The 22,348-nt window shown below is 40.1% G+C and overlaps 1 protein-coding gene across 1 annotated transcript in view; it reads left to right on the top strand.

The window, feature by feature from the left end:
• Positions 1 to 20,914, top strand: part of LOC139182030 (ATP-binding cassette sub-family C member 4-like) — a gene marked incomplete at its 3' end in the record, with an annotated part of 75,131 nt that extends 54,217 nt beyond the window's left edge. The window contains exons 6-8 of the mRNA XM_070785514.1: positions 13,186 to 13,305; positions 14,476 to 14,586; positions 20,761 to 20,914. Coding sequence (XP_070641615.1) covers positions 13,186 to 13,305; positions 14,476 to 14,586; positions 20,761 to 20,914 — 385 coding nt within the window. The remainder of the gene's footprint in view (positions 1 to 13,185; positions 13,306 to 14,475; positions 14,587 to 20,760) is intronic.
• Between the last annotated feature and the right edge of the window lie 1,434 nt (positions 20,915 to 22,348).

Here is a 22,348-nt window from a genome sequence, read left to right as displayed (position 1 = left end):
TCGAGGGACAGAGGAGTGTGGCAGACTACAGTCCATGGGGTCTCAAAGATTCAGACATGATTGAGCAACTGAGAAAGTGAGAATGATCCTAATCCATGATCCTAATACACCTGTTTTAAGGGGCTCTCATGCCAGATTCCCAGGGGCTTTGTTCAACATAAGGTAATTAATGGGGCTTCCCAGATGGTGCTAGTTGTAAATGCAGGGGATGTCAGAGATGCGGGTTCAATCCCTGGGTTGGGAAGATCTAGGTATTCTTCCGTGGAGAATTCCATGGACAGGGAGCCTGGTGGGCTACACAGTCCATGGGATTGCAAAGAATTGGACATAACAGAAGCGACTGAGCACAAGGTGATTAATAAGATATGCAATAATGGCTAAGGCTGTTGGATATTAGCTGAGTAAGATTTGGTGGTTTTCTGAACACAAATAACAAAGTCTGGAGAAAAATGCACATCATCACACACAGGCATTCTTAACCCTGATTATTCTCCCTCTGAGACACTGCAGCTGTGATTAAAAGCACAACCTTGGGAATAAGATAGTGTGGGTCTTATGCCCAGATCTATCACTTAGATGGGTTAATATAGTTAATACTGGGCAGTCAGTGCTCTTAATCCCTTAGTCTCTGGGGGTCTCAAGAGGATTTCTTGAGTAGATTCTTGTAGAGTGCCTTCTGGCCACTACCAAAGGCATTAGAACCTTGAACAAGAGGCAACTGAGAACTTATTCAAAACTAGCAGGTCTCACATAGCTTGAATAATAACCTGCAACAGGGCTATCAGCCAGAGAGATTCCCCTGTCAAGGAAGATCTGCACCCCACACTTGCGGGATGTGTTCCCAAATGTCCTCAGGGTTATGGGAAACACAGCTGTCAGTCCTGTGAACAGTAGGTTTATACATGTGACTGTGGGCTGAAGCTATGGCTGTGACATAGTCTGCTTCAAGACAGCGAGCTCAGTGCTTGTGGGAAAAAGATGCTACTTTGGGCAACATAACAACAGAGCCTTGACATCCCCTCTCCCCATGTTCTACTTAACTTTTTGGTAGACCTTCCAGTTCACTCATCCTGGCATTCTTCTCAGCCCTAATGGGGTTTGAAAGAAAAAGGATAGATTTTCATGGCTCCAGATTCCCTGGACTATAACTCTTGGGTTTGAGGTGAAGTAGGTGATGGGGTGTTTGGGTTCCCTGGTTTTCAAGGATGAGATGATACCTGGTTTATAAAGTCAACCCCACCTTCCATCCCTGCTGGAGAGAATCAGCTGCACTTTGATCTCCTGACAGGGAAGCAGGTGAGGGAGGCCACGCCGAAGAGTTCACTCCAGGACTTTCCCTGGGGGAACAGCCACGTCTGCTTCCTGTTCAGAAGCCCTGTCTGTGATGAACAGTGTTGATGTCACTCTCTGTGGAGTGGAAATGGGAGCCTGGTTCTTGTGAGTTTTCTCTGCTCTCTGGAGCTGGGTTTTCAGGTCCTCCTGACAGAGTGATGAGCCCCAGAATTCACCTGTATCATCCCTGTGAGCACCCAGTGTCCAGACTGGATGAGTTCTGAGGGTGACTGGGACACCTGGTAGGGATACAGAAAAGACCTGAACACAGCTCCCAGAATTTCTTATTTGGAGCTTGAGCTCAATCTGAGTTTATGTTGCTCTTACAACACAAAGTTATAGGCAGCTAAAAAGTTACTCAATAGAGTGAAGAGAGAGCAGTGTGGATGCTGAAATGAGAACACAGGTACATAACTGTATGATCAAAAGCATCACTGAATCACTTTCAGCTCTGTGCCTAAATGAAGTAAAAAGGGGAAAGATTAGAACATATCGCAGGTCAGAGAAGGGTTTTTCTTTAAAGCAATATTACAGCTGAGCATCTAAGAGTTAGGTTCCCGGTCAGATGTCCCAGGCAGGAAAGAGTCCCACTCAGAGCTGAGTGGATGGTCACCTGGCCCCTAGCCCAGGCTGTCTTCCCCTAGCCCAGGGCTTTCCACCCTCTCTGAGCCCCAGTGACTTACAAGAGGAAGCAGCTCCTTCCATCTTTTTTTTTTTTTTTTTAATTCATTTATTTATTTTAATTGGAGGCTAATTACTTTACAATATTGTAGTGGTTTTTGCCATACATTGACATGAAACAGCCAAGGGTGTACATGTGCTCCCCATCCTGAACCCACCTCCCACCTCCTTCCCATCCCATCCCATCCCTCAGGGTCATCCCAGTACACTGGGCCTGAGAACCCTGTCTCATGCATTGAACCTGGACTGGTGATCTGTTTCACATATGGTAACATACATATTTCATACTACTCTCTCAAATCATCCCACCCTCGCCTTCTCCCACAGAGTCCAAAAGTCTGCTCTTTACATCTGTGCCTGTTTTGTTGTCTCTCATATAGGGTCATTGTTACCATCTTTCTTCACTTCAGTTCAGTTCAGTCACTCAGTCGTGTCCAACTCTTTGCAACCCCACGAATCGCAGCACGCCAGGCCACCCTGTCCATCACCAACTCCCGGAGTTCACTCAGACTCACGTCCATCGAGTCAGTGATGCCATCCAGCCATCTCATCCTCTGTCGTCCCCTTCTCCTCCTGCCCCCAATCCCTCCCAGCATCAGAGTCTTTTCCAATGAGTCAACTCTTCGCATGAGATGGCCAAAGTACTGGAGTTTCAGCTTCAGCATCATTCCCTCCAAAGAAATCCGAGGGCTGATCTCCTTCAGAATGGACTGGTTGGATCTCCTTGCAGTCCAAGGAACTCTCAAGAGTCTTCTCCAACACCACAGTTCAAAAGCATCAATTCTTCAGTGCTCAACTTTCTTCACAGTCCAACTCTCATATCCATACATGAACACCGGAAAAACCATAGCCTTGACTAGATGAACCTTTCTTGGCAAAGTAATGTCTCTGCTTTTGAATATGCTATCTAGGTTGGTCATAACTTTTCTTCCAGGGAGTAAGCGTCCTTTAATTTCATGGCTGCAGTCACCATCTGCAGTGATTTTCGAGCCCCAAAAGTAAAGTCTGACACTGTTTCCATTGTTTCCCCATCTATTTGCCATGAAGTGATGGGACCAGATGCCATGATCTTCGTTTTCTGAATGTTCAACTTTAAGCCAACTTTTTCACGCTCCTCTTTCATCTTCATCAAGAGGCTTTTTAGTTCTTCTTAACTTTCTGCCATAAGGGTGGTGTCATCTGCATATCTGAGGTTATTGATATCTCTCCCGGCAATCTTGATTCCAGCTTGTGCTTCTTCCAGCCCAGCATTTCTCATGATGTACTCAGCACATAAATTAAATAAGCAGGGTGACAATATACAGCCTTGATGCACTCCTTTTCCTATTTGGAACCAGTCTGTTGTTCCATGTCCAGTTCTAACTGTTGCTTCCTGACCTGCATACAAATTTCTCAAGAGGCAGATCAGGTGGTCTGGTATTCCCACCTCTTTCAGAATTTTCCACAGTTTATTGTGATACATACAGTCAAAGGCTTTGCCATAGTCAATAAAGCAGAAATCGATGTTTTTCTGGAACTCTGTTGCTTTTTTGATGATCCGGCAGATGTTGGCAATTTGGTCTCTGGTTCCTCTGCCTTTTCTAAAACCAGCTTGAACAACTGGAAGTTCACAGTTCACATATTGCTGAAGCCTGGCTTGGAGAATTTTGAGCATTACTTTACTAGTGTGTGAGATGAGTGCAATTGTGTGGTAGTTTGAGCATTCTTTGGCATTGCCTTTCTTTGGGATTGAAATAAAAACTGACCTTTTCCAAATTTGCTGAGTTTTCCAAAACTGCTGAGTTTTCCAAATTTGCTGGCATATTGAGTGCAGCACTTTCATAGCATCATCTTTCAGGATTTGGAATAGCTCCACTGGAATTTCATCACCTCCACTAGCTTTGTTCATAGTGATGCTTTCTAAGGCCCACTTGACTTCACATTCCAGGATGTCTGGCTCTAGGCCAGTGATCACACCATCGTGATTATCTGTGTCGTGAAGATCTTTTTTGTACATTTCTTCTGTGTATATTTGCCACCTCTTCTTAATATCTTCTGTTTCTGTTAGGTCCATACCATTTCTGTCCTTTATCAAGCCCATGTTTGCATGAAATGTTCCCTTGGTATCTCTAATTTTCTTGAAGAGATCTCTAGTCTTTCCCATTCTGTTGTTTTCTTCTATTTATTTGTATTGATTACTGAGGAAGGCCTTCTTAACTCTTCTTGCTATTCTTTGGAACTCTGCATTCAGATGCTTATATCTTTCCTTTTCTGCTTTGTTTTTCACTTCTCTTCTTTCCACAGCTAAGGCCTCCTCAGACAGCCATTTTGCTTTTTTGCATTTCTTTTCCATGGGGATTGTCTTGATCCCTGTCTCCTGTACAGTGTCACGAACCTCAGTCCACAGATCATCAGGCACTATATCTATCAGATCTAGTCCCTTAAATCTATTTCTCACTTCCACTGTATAGTCATAAGGGATTTGATTTAAGTCATACCTGAATGGTCTAGTGGTTTTCCCTACTTTCTTCAATTTCAGTCTGAATGTGGCAATAAGGAGTTCATGATCTGAGTCACAGTCAGCTCCTGGTCTTGTTTTTGTTGACTGTATAGAGCTTCTCCATCTTTGGCTGCAAAGAATATAATCCATCTGATTTCAGTGTTGACCATCTGGTGTTGTCCATGTGTAGAGTCTTCTCTTGTGTTGTTGGAAGAGGGTGTTTGCTATGACCAGAACATTTTCTTGGCAAAGCTCTATTAGTCTTTGCCCTGCTTCATTCCGTATTCCATGGCCAATTTTGCCTGTTACTCCAGGTGTTTCTTGACTTCCCACTTTTGCATTCCAGTCCCCTATAATGAAAAGGACATCTTTTTTGGGTGTTAGTTCTAAAAGGTCTTGTAGGTCTTCATAGAACCTTTCAACTTCAGCTTCTTCAGCATTACTAGTTGGGGCATAGACTTGGATTACTGTGATATTGAATGGTTTGCCTTGGAAATGAACAGAGATCATTCTGTCGTTTTGAGATTGCATCCAAGTACTGCATTTCAGACTCTTTTGTTGACCATGATGGCTACTCCATTTCTTCTTAGGGATTCCTGCCCGCAGTAGTAGATATAATGGTCATCTGAGTTAAATTCACCCATTCCACTCCATTTTAGTTCGCTGATTCCTAGAATGTCGACATTCACTCTTGCCATCTCTTCTTTGACCACTTCCAATTTGCCTTGATTCATGGACCTGACATTCCAGGTTCCTATGCAGTATTGCTCTTTACAGCATGGGACCTTGCTTCTATCACCAGTCACATCTACAACTGGGTATTGTTTTTGCTTTGGCTCCATCCCTTCATTCTTTCTGGAGTTATTGCTCCACTGATCTCCAGTAGCATATTGGGCACCTACTGGCCTGGGGAGTTCCTGTTTCAGTATCCTATCATTTTGCCTTTTCATACTGTTCATGGGGTTCTCAAGGCAAGAATACTGAAGTGGTTTGCCATTCCCTTCTCCAGTGGACCACATTCTGTCAGACTTCTCCACCATGACCCGCCCATCTTGGGTGGCCCCATGGGCATGGCTTAGTTTCATTGAAGTAGACAAGGCTGTGGTCCTAGTGTAATTATATTGACTAGTTTTCTGTGAGTATGGTTTCAGTATGTCTGCCCTCGGATGCCCTCTTGAAACACCTACCATCTTTCTTGGGTTTCTCTTACCTTGGACGTGGGGTATCTCTTCAGGACTGCTCCAGCAAAGCACAGCCGCTGCTCCGTACCTTGGACACGGGGTATCTCCTCACCACTGCCCATTCTGATCTTGAACATGGAATAGCTCCTCTAGGCCCTCCTGTGCCCACGCAGCCACCACTCCTTGGAGGTGGGGTAGGTCCTCCCGGCCGCCGCCCCTGGCTTGGACTAGGGTAGCTCCTCTCGGCCGCCACACCTAACCTCAGATGCGGGGTAGCTCCTCTTTCTAAATTCCACATATATGCATTAATATACTGTATTGGTATTTTTCTTTCTGACTTACTCCACTCTTTATAACAGGTTCCAGTTTCATCCACCTCATTAGAACTGATTCAAAAGCATTCTTTTTAAAAGCTGAGTAATATTCCATTATGTATATGTACCACAACTTTCTTATCCATTCATTCACTGATGGACATATAGGTTTCTTCCATGTCCTAGCTATTGTAAGCAGTGCTGCAATGAACATTGGAGTACATGTGTCTCTTTCAATTCTGATTTCCTCAGTATGTATTCCCAGCAGTGGGATTGCTGAATCATATGGCAGTTCTATTTGAAGTTTTTAAAGGAATCTCCACCCTATTCTTCATAGTGACTATACTAGTTTGCATTCCTACCAACAGTGTAACAGGGTTCCCTTTTCTCTGCACCCTCTCCAGTACTTATTGTTTGTAGACTTCTGGATAGCAGCCATTCTGACTGGCATGAGATGGTACCTAATTGTGGTTTTGATTTGCATTTCTCTGATATTGAGTAATGTTGAGCGTCTTTTCATGTGTCTGTTAGCCATCTGTATGTCTTCTTTGGAGAAATGCCTGTTTAGTTCTTTGGCCCATTTTTGATTGGGTCGTTTATTTTTCTGGAATAGAGCTGCAGGTGCTGCTTATATATTTTTGAGATTATTTCTTTGTCAGTTGCTTCATTTGTTATTATTTTCTCCCATTCTGAAGGCTGTTTTTCACCTTGCTAATAGTTTCCTTCATTGTGCAAAAGCTTTTAAGTTTAATTAGGTCCCATTTGTTTATTTTTGCTTTTATTTCCATTACTCTGGGAGATGGGTCATAGAGGATACTGCTGTGATTTATGTTGGAGAGTGTTTTGCCTATGTTTTCCTCTAGGCGTTTTATAGTTTCTGGTCTTACATTTAGATCTTTCATCCATTTTGAGTTTATTTTTGTGTATGGTGTTAGTGTTCTAGTTTCATTCTTTCACAAGTGGTTGACCAGTTTTCCCAGCACCACTTGTAAAATAGATTGTCTTTTCTCCATTGTGTATTCTTGCCTCCTTTGTCAAAGATAAGGTGTCCATAGGTGCGTGGGTTTATCTCTGGGCTTTCTATTTTGTTCCATTGATCTATGGTACTTTGTGCCAGTACCATACTGTCTTGATGACTGTAGCTTTGTAGTATAGTCTGAAGTCAGGCAGGTTGATTCCTCCAGTTCCATTCTTCTTTCTTAAGATTGCTTTGGCTATTCGAGGTTTTTTGTATTTCCATATAAACTGTGAAATTATTTGTTGTAGTTCTCTGGGAAATACCATTGGTAGCTTGATAGGTATTGCATTGAATCTATAGATTGCTTTGGATACTATACTCATTTTCACTATATTGATTCTTCTGATCCATGAACATGATATATTTCTCCCTCTATTTGTGTCATCTTTGATTTCTTTTATCAGTGTTTTATAGTTTTCTATATTCAGGTCTTATTGTTTCTTTAGGTAGATTTATTCCTAAGCATTTTATTCTTTTCATTGCAATGGTGAATGAAATTGTTTCCTTAATTTCTCTTTTTGTTTTCTCATTGTTAGTGTATAGGAATGCAAGGGATTTTTGTGTGTTAATTTTATATCCTGCAACTTCACTATATTCATTGATTAGCTCTAGTAATTTTCTGGTGGTTTTTAGGGTTTTCTATGTAGAGGATCATGTCATCTGCAAACAGTGAATTTTATTTCTTCTTTTCCAATCTGAATTCCTTTTGTTTCTTTTTCTTCTCTGAGTGCTGTGGCTAAAACTTCCAAAACAATGTTGAATAGTAGTGGTGAGAGTGTCTTATTCCTGATTTTAGGGGAAATGCTTTCAATTTTTCACCATTGAGGATAATGTTTGATGTGGGTTTGTCATATATAGCTTTTATTATGTTGAGGTATGTTCCTTCTATGCCTGCTTTCTGGAGGATTTTTATCATAAATGGATGTTGAATTTTGTCAAAGCCTTCCTCTGCATCTATTGAGATAATCATATGGTTTTTATCTTTCAATTTGTTAATGTGGTGTATCACATTGATTGATTTATGAATATTGAAGAATCCTTGCATCCCTGGGATAAATCCCACTTGATCATGATGTATGACCTTTTTAATATGTTGTTGGATTCTGTTTGCTAGAATTTTGTTTGAGGATTTTTTGCATCTATATTCATGAGTGATATTGTCCTGTAGTTTTCTCTTTTTGTGGCATCTTTGTCTGGTTTTGTTATTAGGGTGATGGCAGCCTCATAAAATGAGTTTGGGAGTTTACCTTCCTCTCCAATTTTCTGGAAGAGTTTGAGTAGAATAGGTGTTAGCTCTTCTCTAAATTTTTGGTAGAATTCACCTGTGAAGTCTGGGCTTTTGTTTGTTGGAAGATTTCTGAATACAGTTTCCATTTCCGTGCTTGTGATGGGTATGTTAAGATTTTCTATTTCTTCCTGGTTCAGTTTTGGAAAGTTGTACTTTTCTAAGAATTTATCCATTTCTTCTAAGTTGTCCATTTTTTGGCATATAGTTGCTGATAGTAGTCTCTTATGATCCTTTGTATTTCTGTGTTGTCTGTTGTGATTTCTCCATTTTCATTTCTAATTTTGTTGATTTGATTCTTTCCCCTGTTTTTCTTGATGAGTCTGGCTAATGGTTTGTCTGTTTTATTTATCATCTCAAAGAACCAGCTTTTAGTTTTGTTGACTTTTGCTATAGTCCCCTTTGTTTCTTTTTCATTAATTTCTGCCCTATTTTTTATGATTCCTTTCCTTCTACTAACCCCTGGGTTCTTCATTTCTTCCTTATCTAGTTGCTTTAGGTGTAAAGTTAGGTTATTTATTTGATTTTTCTCTTGTTTCTTGAGGTAAGCTTGTATTGCTATAAACCTTCCCTTAGCACTGCTTTTACTGAATCATATAGGTTTTGGGTTGTTGTGTTTTCATTTTGATTTGTTTCTATGGGTATTTTGATTTCTTCTGTGATTGTTTGGTTATTCAGAAGTGTGTTTTTTAGCCTCCATATGTTTGTATTTTTAATAGTTTTTTTCCCCCTGTAGTTGACATCTAATCTTACTGCATTGTGATCAGAAAAGATGACTGAAATGATTTCAATTTTTTTGAATTTACCAAGGCTAGATTTATGTCCCAGGATGTGATCTATCCTGGAGAGGGTTCCGTGTGCACTTGAGAAACTTCTTCTTTGTCTCTTTTCACATCCTTTATTTCAAAGTCTATTTTATCTGATATGAGTATGGCTACTCCTGCTTTCTTTTGGTCCCCATTTGCATGAAATATTTTTTTCTAGCCCTTCACTTTCAGTCAGTATGTGTCCCTTGTTTTGAGGTGGGTCTCTTGTAGACAGCATATATAGGGGTCTTGTTTTTGTATCCATTCAGCCAGACTTTGTCTTTTGGTTGGGGCATTCAACCCATTTACATTTAAGGTAATTATTGATAATTATGATCCTATTGCCATTTACTTTATTGTTTTGGGTTTGAGTTTATAAACCTTTTCTGTGTTTTCTGTCTAGAGAAGATCCTTTAGCATTTGTTGAAGAGCTGGTTTGGTGGTGCTAAATTCTCTCAGCTTTTGAGTGTCTGAAAAGCTTTTGATTTTTCCTTCATATTTGAATGAGATCCTTTCTGGGTATAGTAATCTGGGTTGTAGGTTTTTCTCTTTCATCACTTTAAGTATGTCTGGCCATTCCCTTCTGGCCTGAGGAGTTTCTATTGAAAGATCAGCTGTTATTCTTATGGAAATCCCCTAGTGTGTTATGTGTTGCTTTTCCCTTGATATTTTTAATATTTGTTCTTTGTGTTTGATGTTTGTTAATTTGATTAATATGTGTCTTGGGGTGTTTTGTCTTGGGTTTATCCTGTTTGGGACTCTCTAGTTTTCTTGAACTTTGGTGGCTATTTCCTTCACCATTTTAGGGAATTTTTCAGCTGTTATCTCCTAAAGTATTTTTTCATGGCCTTCCTTTTTGTCTTCTTCTTTTGAGGCTCCTATGATTCGAATGTTGGGGCGTTTAACATTGTTCCAGAGGTCTCTGAGATTGTCCTCATTTCTTTTAGTACATTTTCTTTTTTCCTCTCTGCTTCATTTATTTCTACCATTCTATCTTTGACATCACTTATCCTATTTTATGCCTCAGTTATTCTACTGTTGGTTCCCTCCAGAGTGCTTTTGTCTCAGTTATTGCATATTCATTATTGATTGACTCTTTTTTATTTCTTTTAAGTCCTTGTTAAAATTTTCTTGCATCTTCTCAATCCTTGTCTCCAGATTATTTATCTGTAACTCCATTTTGTTTTCAAGATTTTCGATCATTTTTACTGATCATTCAGATCATTATTCTGAATTCATTTTTAGGTAGATTCCCTATTTCCTCCTCTTTTGTTTGGGTTGGTGGGCATTTATCATGTTGCTTTACCTGCTGAATATTTCTCTGCCTTTTCATTTTGTTTAGATTGCTGTGTTTGGGGTGGCCTTTCTGTATGCTGAAAGTTTGTGGTTCCTCTTTATTATGAGGGTTCCTCCCTAGGAGTGTGGTTGGACGAGTGGCTTGTCAAGGTTTCCTAGTTAGGTAAGCTTGCGTCAGTGTTCTGGTGGGTGGAGCTGGATCTCTTCTCTCTGGAGTGCAATGAAGTGTCCAGTAGTGAATTTTGAGATGTCTATGGGTTTGGTGTGACTTTTGGCCACCTTTATTTTAATGCTTGGGGTTATGTTCCTATGTTGTTGGAGAATTAGCTTGGTATGTATGTCTTGCTCTGAAATTTGTTGGCTCTTGGGTGCAGCTTGGTTTCAGTGTAGGAATGGAGGCTTTTGGATGAGCTCTTGTTGATTAGTGTTCCATGAGTTTTCTGGTGTTCTCAAGTTTTGGATTTAAGCCTCCTGCCTCTGGCTTTCAGTCTTATTCTTACATCCCATCCATACAGACTTTCCCATCCATACAGCACCAATGATAAAACATCTAGGTTAATGATGAAAAGATTCTCCACAGTGAGGGACACCCAGAGAGGTTCACAGAGTTACATGGAGAAGAGAAGAAGGAGGAGGGAGATAGAGGTGACCAGGAGGAGAAGAGGGGGAGTCAAAAGGACAGAGACCAATCTAACCAGTAATCAGTTCCCTACGTGTTCTCCACAGCCTAGAACACCCAAAGAGATCCAACAGATTTAGGCAGAGAAGAGAAGAGGTAGGGAGGAGATAGAGGTGACCACCTTTCAAAGAGAATGGGCTGCCTTTCTAAGTGGCTGGCATCCTCTGCCAGCATTCAGAAGTTGTTTTGTGGAATTTGTACAGCATTCAAATGATATTTTGATGAATTTGTGGGGGAGAAAGTGGTCTCCCCATCCTATTCCTCTGCCATCTTAGGACCACCCCTGCTCCTTCCTTCTTTATAGAACTGGGGACACTAAACACGAGAGGAGGTTCTGTGTCTTTACTTGTTTGTACCTCAACCCCTCCAAATGTGCAGTGCCCAGGTACACGTCTCTACTGACTGAACTGTCACCAGACCAGCATTCAGATACTGGACTAAGGAGTGAGGATCTGAAAACAGTTTGGAGTTTCCCCCTGGATTCTTTCCCCTATCATTTTATAAAATCTCTGTAGCCTCATGTAAGATGCATTACTAACTTCCCATAAACAACCTAGTTGTACTAACAGGTCTTCTCTAGAACCCACACAGGTAACAAAGTGATGTTAGTATTTCCTGCTGATACAGCTCAAGTTATCACTCATTCCAGACAGAGGTCAGAGGCTCACCATGTGCCCCTGGCAATAGCAAGTTGCATCCTCATTCATGGTGGGGAATGAGAAATGTAAGGGTCCTCCCTGTCTGGCAGCCTGCAGCCCAGCTATTCCCTGACAGGCAAGAGCCTGACCCTGGTGCTCATGGTCAGTGTGCTTTTAGAGAAGATGGCAGGAAATGAATGGGAAGTCATGTGACATCAGGCCCCCAACCACATGAAGTCACTCAAAAGATGGACACTGAGGCCACTGTCAGATTCTAAAAGGGTGATGTGAATATCACAGGCCACAGTGCCCCCCAAACAACAGGACAGGTGTCCAGCAGGCAGATATAAAAACATCCATCATGTTCCTGGAGCAGAAGTCAAGACTATTCAAAGGCTCCTCATCTGCCAGGTCCTGTGGGCACAAGGGCAGTGCAGAACCAGGTGCTCCGTGACCCATACAGAGAATCCTGGCGCAGGTGCAGGGAGAGTCCCAGGATGGGGGAGGTGGCAGACTGTCCACTTTCTTACTCATCTCATTCCTGTCCTATGTCTGGCTCCGGTCCAGGGTGGGAGATGCACTGACTCTATCTCAGCCCTTGGTTACTCATCTAAGGTGGAATCAATGCACAGGTAGCTCATCAAAATTCAGTGTGGTGAGGACTCTAATGAGGAATTAAAGTTTAAAATGCTACTGGTTAAAAAATTAGTGAATGATAATTACTCACCTATGGGGAAAAAAAAAGAAATATTGCCATTTGCAGCAACATGGATGGATCTAGAGAGTATTATTCTTAGTAAAGAAAGTCAGAGAAAGACACATATGATATCACTTATACATGAAATCTAAAAATAATACAAATGAATCTATACACAAACTAGAAATAGACTCAGTGGCATAAAAAAACAAACTTGTGGTTACCAAAGGGCATTGGGAAAGAGTGAGGAGCAAATTAGAAATATGGGATTAATAGACACACTACTATTAATACATCAAATAGATAACAAGAATTAAGTGTAAAGCACAGAGAATTTTGTTCAGTGTCTTGTAATAACCTATAATGGAATATAATCAGAGAAAAGAACTGAATGACTATACTGCATACCTGAAACTAGCAGATTATTGTAAATCAATTATACTTCACTATACTTTTAATAAATTGTGAGCAATTTCCACCTGGAAAGATACCAGAAGAATATGGAGGGAGAAATATTTGAGAGGATGTTGATGAAAGAACCAGTAAAGAATTTCTTTATCTAAATCTAGCTGGGATTTTGAATTTGATCAAAGATAGTTTCAAAGAGAATCTCTCATTCCCAGGTCATTAAAGTGTAGCATGGTGTGAGCAGGAATTTGAGGGTCGCATGGAGGATTCCCTTTGGTAGGACGTGTGACCTCAGAGCCCGGGAGGCAGTGGTTTCCTCGCATCCAGCCTCCCTGACTTTCTCTGATGTGTGTCTGTCTCTGCTTCCCTAGCTCGGAGCCCGGTGTTTTCCCACTTAGCATCTTCTCTCCGGGGACTCTGGACCATCCGGGCATACAAAGCTGAACAGAAGTTTCAGGAGCTGTTTGATGCATACCAGGATTTGCATTCAGGTCTGTAAGTTTCTGGAGATGATTTCTAAGGATGGGATGTGCTCCCTTCTGAGGCCTGACCTCTGTCTCAGGTAGCCTGGCTGGCCAGCGCCTCTCTGTGTGTTAGCCCATGTTGCCCTCTGCACACATGCCTCCCCCACTCCTTCCTCTCAACATCCCCTCTGTGCTCCCCTCTTCCCCCTCACAGCCCTGCTTTTCTCCCCTGACTGGCCTGCATTGTCCTTCCATCACTGTGCCCTGTGGATGTCTGTCTCTTTAAGGCAGGATTCAGTAAGCTTTTCTTTTTTCCAAAGGTCCAGATAGAAAATATTGTAGGCTTTGTGTGCTGTCTCTATTGTAACTACTCATCTTTGTCATTGTAGCACAAAGACAGGCAAAGATCATACATTAGTCCATGGCTGTATTCCAATAAAACTTTATTTTCAGAACCAGGTGGTGGCTGTTCTTCCCCCCTCAGGGTGTGCTTTGCCAAGTCTTTTGAGAGCATAGATTGAGGGTAGCAGAAGTGTTGGGGAAAATAAGCTCCTGATTTGCTACCCACTTGAGTATGCTTTGTATCAGTGAAGTTTGTTTGTTTGTTTTCCATCTCGGTAGAAAATTCAGAATTTCTTCTAAGTATATAAAATCCTGGCCAAACTTTCCAATCATTAATATATTTTGAAGGTAACATGGCATTTGAAAGTCACATACAGACCCTGTTAGCTGATGGTCATGTGGACACTGACTCCTAAGAATAACCACTGCAGGCCCTGTAGTGAGGGCAGAAGGTGCTGGAAATGGTGTGAGCTGTGCTCTCTGCTGTCAGAGCTGGGAACAGCTGACCCTTTGAGAGGAGGATCTTCATGTTGAGGCCCAGCACTGCAGGGAACACACCAATGAGATGTTTTTCCAACTTCTTTCTTATGATGGTATTTCTCTTGATAACCCGTGGGTTGAAGTTTTCAAAGCATGCTTCCTGGACTGATTCCTCCGTGTCTCATATGTTGTTTTGTGTTGAACCTAGTTTTCTGGAATCTTTAGGTTCCTTTGAAGTTACAGGTGTGTAACTTTGCTGTCCTACCTTGTGTAAAATCTTCTGTAGCTTAACTAAGAAAATGCTCTCCCTCATGAGAAGCAGCTAACATGTTTTTTCTGTTTATGTATTACACTTATTATGGTTTACAAATGCAGAGGCTTGGTTCCTGCTTTTGACGACGTCCCGATGGCTCGCTGTGTATCTGGATGTCATCTGTGCCATCTTTGTCACTGTTGTTGCCTTTGGGGCCCTGATTCTGGTAGAATGTAAGTACACATGTGAATATTTGTGGTATGTTTGCATTTGATAGCTTTGTTTGTAGTTATTAAACTGTTGTCATCTTGTCTAATATATACTCTTTGGTTCTAATGAGTTGTATTAAAATGTCTGCAGCAGGAGACTCCACAGTGTGTCCATGTAAAGTAATTTGTGTCTTGATGAGAACTTCTATCATTTTTTTTACTTTTAATTATTTATTTACAGTAAGTCCTTGTTGAGATAATTTAAAATATTTTTTTGATTGGCAAATGTTTGATTTATGATGTGTTGGCTTCAGGTGTATAGCCAAGTGAATCTGTTATACATATATTCACTTTTTTAAAAGATTTTTTTTTCCCATACCCCATGAATATTGGGGTGCCTGTATTCTTTTTAGTAATTTGCATTTTGATTAATACTTCAAATGAATAGTCCTTTAGAAAAGAATTTCTGGTTTTGACTTTTGGAATCTTCAGGAGCAAAGACCAGGTATGACATGCCTGCTGCAACAGACCTGTGGTGCCTTGGGCCCCTGCTTTGGCTCACTCAGGCCATTCTTTCATTTTTATTTTAAGTTTTATTGGGGTATAGTTCATTTACACTGTTGTCTTAGTTTCCGATGTACAGCAAAGTCAATCTGCTATACACATACATATATCCACTCTTTTTTAGATTCTTTTCCCATATAGATCATTACAGAGTTCTCTGTACTTTACAGTAGTTTCTTATTAATTATCTATTTTAATATTTTATATATAGTAGTATGTATGTGTCAGTCCCGGTCTTCCAATTTATCCCTCCCCTCCCATATCCCCTGGTAAACATAAGTTTATTTTCTACACCTGTTACTCTACTTCTGTTTTTTAGATATGTTCATTTGTAGCCTTTTGTCATATTCCACTTGCAAGCAATATCATATTCTACTTTTCTCAGACTTATTTCACTCAGTATGCAAATCTCTAGGTCCAGCCATGTTGCTGCAAATGGCATTATTTTGCCCTTTTTTATGGCTGAGTAACATTCCATTGTATATATGGTACCGCATCTTCCTTGTCCATTGCTCTGTTGACAGGCATTTAGGTTGTTTCCATGTCCCGGCTGTTGTAAATAGACCTGCAGTGAAGACTAGGGTGCATGTATCCTTATAAATTATGGTTTTCTCTGGATATAGGCCCTGGAGTGAGATTGCTGGATCTTAGTAGTGAGAGAGTCAATTCCTAGGCAGATTGATAAGTCCAGGGGTCCCCAAGGAGAGAGGGGTCTGGAATTCTTAAGGAGGAAGAAAGGACAAACTTTTTTTGTCCCTCTACATTCCTTAGGATTATATAATAATGTATCCTGCTTGAGGACAGTCTCTGGAAAAAAACCTTCTGGCTAATCCTGTTATCTTAAGGTGCAAATTATGGGAGTAGACCTATTGAGGTCTTTACAACCTCCAGACATTCTTTTGATTAACTGTAATAACTAATTAGAGAGTATATAACTCCATGGCTAACACTAGCAAGGGGGTACTCTTTCTGACCCCTTCTGATGCCTATCTCAGAAGTTTCTCTATCTCCTTTATACTTTAATAAAACTTTATTACACACAAGCTCTGAGCGATCAAGCCTCGTCTCTGGCCCTGGACTGAATTCTTCTCCTCCAGAGGCCAAGAATCCTGGCATCTTTTTGTGTGTCTATTTTTAGTTTTTAAAATAACCTCCATATTGTTCTCCATAGTGGCTGGACTAATTTACATGGACTAATTTACATGTACTAATTTAATTTTCTCCACATCCTCTTCAGTACTTATTGTTTGTAGACTTTTTGATGATGGTCATTCTGACTGGTGTGAAACCTCACTGTAAGTTTTTTGCTTAAAAAATGTTTTTTTTTACTGTAGTTTTGATATTCATTTCTTTAATAATGAAATGTTGACCATCTTTTCATGTGCTTTTTGGCCATCTGTATGTCTTCTTTGGAGAATGTCTGTTTTAATCTTCTGCCCATTTTTTGATTGGGCTGTTTACTTATTTATTTTTGATATTGAACTGCATGAACTGTTTATATATTTTTGAGAGTAACCCCTTATCAGTCACTTAATTTGCAAATATTTCCCCCCATTCTGCAGGTTGTCTTTGTTTGTTTGTTTTTTTGCTGTGTAAAAGTTTTTAAGCTTAATTGGGTCCCGTTTGTTTGTGTTTTATTTATTTTCATTGCTCTAGGAGGTGGGTTAAAAAGCTTGCTGCAATTTATGTCAGAGGGTTCTCCCTATGTTTTCATCTAAGAGTTTTCTAGTGTCTGGTCTTACATTTAGGTCTGTAATCTATTTGAGTTTACTTTTGTTTATGGTCTTAGGGAGTGTTCTGATTTTATTCTTTTAGATGTAGCTGTCCAGTTTTCCCAGCACCAATTATTAGAGAAACTGTCTTTCTCCATTGTATATCCTTGCTTCCTTTCTCATAGGTGACACAGGTGCATGGGTTTATCTCTGGACTTTTGTCCTGTTCCATTGATCTATATTTCTGTTTTTGGTGCCAGTAGCATATTGTTTCAATTACTGTAGCTTTGTGGTATAGTCTGAAGACAGGGGACATGATTCCTCCTAGCTTCATTTTTCTTCTTTGTTTTTCTCAAGATTACATTGGCTATTCATGGTATTTTGTATTTCCATACAAAATGTAGATATTTTTGTTCTAATTCTGTGAAAAATGCCGTTGGTAATTTGATAGAGATTGCACTGAATTTGTAGATTGCTTTTGAGTAGTTTGCTTGTTTGTTTACAGTAGGTCTTCATTGAGATCTTTTATCTTTTTATCTTTCTTTGAATGGGTTGAAATCTACATAACTGTAACAAGATGACCTCTGAACATCCTAGGTAGTGTCCTATAGCTGGATGGAAAGAACCAGGTTTACTATTAAGCTTTTTGTACAGATTAGGTTTTAGGTTTTAGCTTTTGGGTTACTTGGAATCCTTGGTTGTAGGGGTCTGAGAAAGATTCTCTATAGCAAAAACAGTATCCTCACTGCTGTGTGGGTCCCAGATAAGAAGTTGTTGGATTGTGTGGCATGAATTCACCACCCCTCACTATACCATAGGAATAGCCCTGAATTACAGTCTTTAATAATGGAAAAATGAAAGTAATATTTTAGATTTAAAAGCACTGGCTCTTAGAATCCATTGCCTTGTGTTTGTGATTTCAACTGCAGCTACACTGGATGTAGAAAGTGAAATTACATAATGATAATTGTAGTATAAGGACAAAAATCTGAACAATGGCATCCTCAACTATATTATACTGTCAAGTGTATCTCACTCCAGGTGGGATTAAATGATAAAGGACAAAAATGGTAAGGACCTAAGAGAAGCAGAAGAGATTAGGAAGAGGTGGCAAGAACACACAGAAAAATTGTACCAGAAAGATCTTAATGCCCTGGATAACCATGATGGTGTGGTCACTAATCTTGAGCCAGACATCCTGGATTGTGAAGTCAAATGGAACTTAGGAAGCATCACTATGAACTAAGTTAGTGGAGGTAATGGAATTCCAGCTTAGCTATTTCAAATCCTAAAAGATGATGCTGTTCATATAATATGCCAGAAAATTTGAAAAACTCAGCAGTTGCCACAGGACTGAGAGTTGTTTTCATTCCAATCCCAAAGAAAGACAATGCCAAAGAATGTTCAAACTATCATACAATTGCACTCATTTTACATGCTAATAAAGTTATACTCAAAATCCTTCAAAGATTTCAACAGTATGTGGACTGGGAACTTCCAACTATACAAGCTTGTTTTAGAAAAGGCAGAGGAATCAGAGATCAAATTGCCAACGTTCATTGAATCATAGAGAAAGCAAGGGGGTTCCAGAAAAAACATCTCCTTAATTGACTATGTTGAAAGGCTTTGACTCTGTGGATCACAATAAACTGTGGAAAATTCTGAAAGAGATAGGAATACCAGACCATCTTACCTGTCTCCTGAGAACCTGAAAGCATTTAAAGAAGAATCAGAACTTGACATAGAACAATGAACTGATTCAAAATTGGGAAAGGAGTATGACAAAGCTATATGTTGTCACTATGTTTATTTAACTTATGTGCAAAATACATCATGCAAAATGCCAGGCTGGATGAAGCATAGCTGGAATCAAGATTGCTGGGAGAAATATCAATAACCTCAGATATACAGATGATACCATTCTAATGGCAGAAAGTGAAGAGAAACTGAAGAGCCTCTTGATGAAAGTGAAAGAGCAGAGTGAAAAAGCTGGCTTAAAACTCAGCATTCAAAGATCTAAGATCATGGCATCCAGTCCCATCTCTTCATGGCAAATAGATGGGAAAAAATTTAAAGCAGTGACAGATTTTATTTTCTTGGGTTCCAAGAATCACTGCAAACTGTGACTGCAACCATGAATAAAAAGACGTTTACTAACGCATATATATGGAATTTAGAAAGATGGTAACAATAACCCTGTATACGAGACACTGATGTATAGAACAGTCTTTTGGACTCTGTGGGAGAGGGAGAGGGTGAGATGATTTGGGAGAATGGCACTGAAGTATGTATAATATATATGAAACGAGTCGCCAGTCCAGGTTCGATGCACGATACTGGATGCTTGGGGCTCATGCACTGGGACGACCCAGAGGGATGGTATGGGGAGGGAGGAGGGAGGAGGGTTCAGGATGGGGAACACGTGTATGCCTGTGGCAGATTCATTTTGATATATGGCAGAACCAATACAATATTGTAAAGTTTAAAAATAAAATAAAATAAAAAAAAAGAAAAGAAAAGGACGTTTGCTTCTTGGAAGGAAAGCTATGATAAATCTATACAGAATATTAAAAAAAGCGGCAACATCACTTTGCCAGCAAATGTCCATATTGTGAAAGTTATGTTTTTTCCAGTAGTCATGTAAGAGTTGTCAATGGATGTAAAATATGGGCCATTAAGAAGGCTGAGGGCTGAAGAATTGATGCTTTCAAGTTGTAGTGTTGGAGAAGACTCTTGAGAGTCCACTGGACAGCAAGGAGATCAAATCATTCAATCTTAAAGGAAATCAACCCTGAATATTCACTGGAAAGACTGATGCTGAAGCTGAAGCTCCAATACTTTTGCCACCTGACTCAAAGAGCTGATTCATTAGAAAAGACCTTGGGTACTGGGAAAGATTGAAGGCAGGAGAAGGAGGTGACAGAGGATGAGATGGTTAGATAGCATCACGAACTCAATGGACATGAATTTGAGCAAACTCTGGGAGATAACAAAGGACAGGGAAGCCTGTAGTGCTACAGTCTATGGTGTCACCAGAGTCAGACATGACTTAGTGACTTAACAACAACCACAGCTTTGTTAGGTCTTTCTAAATTCATATTTAAAAAAATTTACTTAATTATTTGGCTGTATCGGGTCTTAGCTGGGCATGTGGGACCTTCAGTCTTAGTTATAGTAGGCAGGACTTTAGTTGCAGCACGTGAACTCTTAGTTGTGGCATGTGGAGTCTAGTTGCCTGACCAGGAATTGAACCCGAGCCCCCAGCATTGAGAGTTCGGAGTCTTAGCTATTGGACCACCAGGGAAGTCCCTCATAGCGTTTTTTCTTTTTTCTTTTTTTCCTACTGTACTATTGTCTCATGCAGCAGAAGTAATATTATGAATGATACTATCATTACATGCAAATGATTTAAATATTATAAAGAAGTCTTCTCACTACTATATAATAAAATAGATAACTAAAAAGGACCTACTGTATAGCACAGGGGATTCTATATAATACTCTGTAATGACATATATTGACTTCCCTGGTGGCTCAGATGGTAAAGCGTCTGTCTACAATGCGGGAGACCTGGGTTCAATCCCTGGGTTGGGAAGATCCCCTGGAGAAGGAAATTGTAATCCACTCCAGTACTATTGCCTGGAAAGTCCCATGGACAGAGAAGCCTGGTAGGCTACAGTCCATGGGGTATGGACTGTATGTAATGACATATCTGGTAAAATAATTTAAAAAGAACAGATTATATGTATATATCTGGCTAATTCACTTTATTGTACACCTGAAACTAATACAACTTTGTAAATCAACTATATACTCCAATAAAAATCATAAAAATAAAGGAGTCATCTTTCTAAAGTGACAGAAGGACCTGTGTGTGGGGTTGAGAAGTAGACTAATTTTATTCCTCTTCTTCCTCATTTAGCCTTGGATCTCGGGCAGGTTGGCCTGGTCCTGTCTCTCTCTCTAGTACTCACGAGGATGTTCCAGTGGTGCGTCAGGCAAAGTGCTGAAGTTGAGAACATGGTGATGTTTATTTTTCTGTTCTTAGCCTTTTCAGGTCTCCTTGCTGTTATATGGCCTAAAAGCAATTCTTACATAAAATAATAAAACTTTTTTTTTTTTTTTACATTATCTTACAAAGTTTTTTTTATGTTCTCCTCCATTTGCTTAAGGGCTTCCCTGGTGGCTCAGATGGTAAAAAAATCCGGCTGCAATGCAGGAGCCACAAAAGAGAAAGATTTTATCCCTGGGTTGGAAAGATCCCCTGGAGAAGGGAATGGCTACCCATTCCAATATTCTTGCCTGGAGAATCCCCATGGAGAGAGAAGTCTGGCAGGCTACAATCCATAGGGTTGCAAAGAGCAGAACATGACTGACCGACTTTCACTTTCCATCTGCTTAAAGTTAATAAAAATATATACATATTTTCCCACATATGTATGTCATGTCAGAGGGTTTTATATTCATCACAAACTGTCTTCAAATACAATAAATGTCTCTGTAGGAGAGAGGTTCTGAAATTCTGGAGACAACATAAGCTCATTTCTTAGCAGCTAGTTTATCTTTGCTTCTTAATGGGTAATTTCTTATTTTTGGTAAAAGAAAAGAATCCAGTATTTTAAAATTTATTTAATTAGTATGTTCCTCCACCCCTCCCCTCCATTTTGTCACTTATTCATGTGTGTATTGAGCACCTGAATTTGCTGAGAGCCCTTCTCTCTGGTAGGATAAGCTCTCTCCCAAAATGTGCTCTTAAAGGTGTGGAGTTATGGTTGTTTAAGCCTTTGACTGTGTTGATCACAATAAACTGTGGACAATTTTGAAAGAGATGGGAATACCAGACCACCTGACTTGCCTCTTGAGAAACCTGTATGCAGGTCAGGAAGCAACAGTTAGAACTGGACATGGAACAACAGACTGGCTCCAAATAGGAAAAGGAGTACATCAAGGCTGTATATTGTCACCCTGCTTGTTTAAATTATAGGCAGAGTACATCTTGAGAAACGCTGGGCTGGAAGAAGCACAAGCTGGGATCAAGATTGCCGGGAGAAATATCAATAACCTCAGATATGCAGATGACACCACCCTTATGGCAGAAAGTGAAGAGAAACTAAAAAGCCTCTTGATGAAAGTGAAAGAGGAGAGTGAAAATGTTGGCTTAAAGCTCAACATTCAGAAAACTAAGATCATGGCATCTGGTCCCATCACTTCATGGAAAATAGATGGGAAAACAGTGGAAAGAGTGTCAGACTTTATTTTTTTGGGCTCCAAAATCACTGCAGATGGTGATTGCAGCCATGAAGTTAAAAGACGCTTTCTCCTTGAAAGGAAAGTTATGACCAACCTAGATAGCATATTCAAAAGCAGAGACATTACTTTGCCAACAAAGGTCCGTCTAGTCAAGGTTATGGTTTCTCCAGTGGTCATGTATGGATGTGAGAGTTAGACTGTGAAGAAAGCTGAGCACTGATGTATTGATGCTTTTGAACTGTGGTGTTGGAGAAGACTCT

The sequence above is a fragment of the Bos indicus genome, unplaced genomic scaffold (genome assembly GCF_029378745.1).
Source record: "Bos indicus isolate NIAB-ARS_2022 breed Sahiwal x Tharparkar unplaced genomic scaffold, NIAB-ARS_B.indTharparkar_mat_pri_1.0 scaffold_64, whole genome shotgun sequence".
NCBI classification, from domain to species: Eukaryota; Metazoa; Chordata; class Mammalia; order Artiodactyla; family Bovidae; genus Bos; species Bos indicus.
Note: the sequence above shows the minus strand (reverse complement) of the source record. Positions and strands in the feature narration are given on the sequence as shown.